The sequence below is a fragment of the Octopus bimaculoides genome, chromosome 2 (assembly GCF_001194135.2).
Source record: "Octopus bimaculoides isolate UCB-OBI-ISO-001 chromosome 2, ASM119413v2, whole genome shotgun sequence".
In the NCBI taxonomy this organism is placed as follows: domain Eukaryota; kingdom Metazoa; phylum Mollusca; class Cephalopoda; order Octopoda; family Octopodidae; genus Octopus; species Octopus bimaculoides.
In genome coordinates this window covers 134,985,169-134,988,473 of record NC_068982.1, presented here as the reverse complement: position 1 = coordinate 134,988,473, position 3,305 = coordinate 134,985,169, and the positions used below count along the sequence as shown (strand labels likewise).

The 3,305-nt window shown below is 36.3% G+C and overlaps 1 protein-coding gene across 11 annotated transcripts in view; it reads right to left on the bottom strand.

Moving 5' to 3' along the window:
* The window catches only part of LOC106873483 (synaptotagmin-6), a 286,327-nt gene that overhangs the window by 74,550 nt on the left and 208,472 nt on the right, over nucleotides 1-3,305 (bottom strand). For all 11 annotated transcript variants that reach the window (XR_001409880.2, XR_008263443.1, XR_001409879.2 and 8 more), the window contains one exon: nucleotides 1,546-1,666. Coding sequence is in view for 7 of the 11 variants with exons in the window: in XM_052965623.1 (XP_052821583.1) it covers nucleotides 1,546-1,666 (121 nt within the window). In the remaining 4 variants the exon portion in view is untranslated. The remainder of the gene's footprint in view (nucleotides 1-1,545; nucleotides 1,667-3,305) is intronic.

Here is a 3,305-nt window from a genome sequence, read left to right as displayed (position 1 = left end):
ATATATGAAATTTGGGATTTAGTTCACGGACCTCCAGTACTACCTTTGCGGACCAACAGGGTTTCGTGGACCTTAGGCTGGAAACCACTGCCCCAAACACTAAGTCATGCGTCCTCATATATTGTGTAGATTACAGAAGAGTATAAAACTTTTTTTTTTTCTCATATTGACACAAAACAAGACCTTGTATAGCTTTGATGTTTTTCAAGTGTAGAAAATGTTTTGCGCATCTGTTTGTCTCTCGTAGTTAATGAAGAATGTATATTATCAAAACTGAAAAGAAGGCTTCATCTAAGAAGCCTCATAGATGAAAACAAATCTCATTTTAATGAACGCTGAAGAATGTCTACCGTGAAAAAGACATTTTCCTTATCATCAACAGAGTTTTTTGTGCTAAATCTAAGAAATGTTATTTTTAAATCGTTGCTTACCAACTATTCAAATATAACATTTACCGGATTTATGTGTAAATTGTTTGAATTTTTTAAAAATGAAGTCTTTTTTATAATACATGCTACAAATCCCGCATTACCTTAATCCGACCCTGTATGGAACACCAGTCTAACGCAAGCAACGTCCCATCATTAATTGAACTGACAAAGGACATTGAAACGCAGTGAAACTTCTGCAACGAGTCTCAACAAACTCTATCAACAAAAAAGAGAGAAGGCACGTGGCTTGGTGGTTAGGATATTCGGTTCATGTTCGTAGGGTCCGGAGTTCTATTCCTGGCGGCACGTCGTGCTCTTGAGCAAGACACTTTATTTCATGTTACACCATTTCACTCAGCTGACAAAATGAGTACTACTTGAAGTTTAAAGGGCCAGCCTTGTCACATTTTGTGACACGCTGAATGGAGCGCTCAGCTGCTTTCACGTTAATATCACGAGCAGGCTGTTCCGTTGATCAGATCAAGTGGAACGGTTGTCGTCGAAACAGACGGAGTGCTAGTATCAACAAAAAGTTTAATACTATATTCACTTGGTTATCTTACATTACATCTTTCCGGCTTAGCATTTACTTCTAGCAATGTAGATGTATCTTAACACCCTAGTCACATTTAGTGACATTTGTAATTCTCCTTTTTGGTGAAACGTTGCAACTGCTGTTTATATTAATTTTGTGTGTGTGTGTGCATTTATGCGTGTTTGTATGTATGTATGTATGGTAGAAATTGAGGCCAATAGAAAAGAAGCAACCAAAATCTACAGCGCAATTTCAGACAAGAGAATGCAGGTACCTGAAAGCTGTAGATATATAATGCGAAAAAGAAAAAAAAACAACAAATGGTGTACATTGATGCCGAAAATGCCAAAGGAAGGAAAGAAAACATCTGACGTTTCGAGTGAAAGAAAAAAGATTGAAAAGCAAGGAAAGGAGAATAAAATATCCGTTACCAAACAAACAAACAAAAAAAAAACGATATCTGTTCATTACGAAGGTCTCAGGTAAAATACACAATATACTGTGAGAGAGAGAGAGAGGGAGGGAAGGATATTTCAGTTTCTATTTTTGCTTTAGTTATATGAGAATCTAAATACAAACCTGATTCTTCTGCTGGTCCAAGTATTCTTAGGTCTTTGGCTTTGATGATGACAACAGTTAACCTTTCGGCCGTTGGAAGATAACTCAGCGAAATGAGTAATTCCCCCATCGTGCAAGCATGCTAGACAAAGTAAATAAATAAATAAATAAATAAATAAATAAATAAGTAAATAAATAAATAACGGTAATAACTATGTAGACAACAAACGTGAATAATTGTGAGATTTTACTAGTGGAGAGTGAAGATCTCAAAGCGATTCTGTTTGTTAATTGGAAAAATCACAAACTGAAAACATGAAAGACCGCCACGTCAAATGTTGGAATATAAAGAACAAAGAGTAGGATAGAATAATTGAGAGTGTCTCTCTCTCTCTGTCAGTCTCTCTCTCACACACACATACACACAAATAGATAGATAGGTACATACATACACACACACACATACGAAATATATATATATACATATATATATATATATATATACATACGTACGTGTTAAATTTTAAATTAAAAGCAGCTCAAATAATGTAAACATTATCGGTCGCACATACAGTGTGAACGTGCGACCATTAATGTTACACACAGACGCACACACACACACACACACACACACACACACACACATACGTATGCATATGCGTGTGTGTATGTTCGTATGTCTGTGTTATACATTCTATCTTTCGATGATGTTCACAAATGTATTTCGTTGTTCTTTTTGTTTTTTTTTTGTTCAGTTCCAATTCAACCCTGATCTAGTAATCCTACGATCAAAGGCATTCAAACTGTAATCGATCTCTACTTTTATGATGTTAGCCAATGTTTCTTCCTTTTTTATGAAGATAGAGCATAAAATGAGGGCGATATGGCTGCTGTTTCTAATATCTCGATAGACCACGTAAAGAATCTCGAAAAGGCTCGTATTTAACACATGTTCGTGTGCATCCATTATTAAGTAGAAGAATTGCAAGATAAATCGGAAGTATTTCGCAGTTGTGTAGCAACTTTTCTCAACGCTTGAAGACAAAGAAACGTTTGGCTCCGCTACTTGAAAATGGTAATGATTGATTGCTTTCCGAACTCATTACACGTTTATGACAATTAACATAATTAATTACCGCATTGCACAAACCTAAACTAAAATCACAGTTTAATACCGCACAAATTGCAACTGCAAACCTGGAACTAATGCAGTGTAGCCTACCAGGTGTATTTAGGTAATTGATATGCCAATTTGATATCTATATCGTCCAGTATTCCGTTACTTTGCAAAGTCAAGGTCGCACTGTTAGAATAATCGTACAAACATGTAGAATAAATAACAGTGAAATCCCTGGTTCTGAAACCTGTGTTCTACATGAGAAACAAGTTGCTTGCCTGATGCATTTCGTCCCATTCATAGAGTTGGTCAATGACAAAAAATACCTCCCACCTCACCCATCCACCAAAAGTAATAACTGTTGTTTCTTGGCAGGCAGGATGGTAACTATGCTTGTCGCAGTTTATAAACACGAGTTTTTTGTTGAGATTCTATCTTGAACGCCTGACTCGACATGACAATAGCCCAACAACAGCATTATGAACAAAAAATATCCAATAGAATACAATCTACTTCTAATTATATACTTATTGAAGGCAGCGAGCTGGGAGAAACGTTAACCGAGGTCGACTTTGCCTTTCATCCTTTCGGGGTCGATAAATTAAGTACCAGTTACGCACTGGAGTCGATTTAATCGACTTAAACCGTTTGCCTGTCCTTTTTT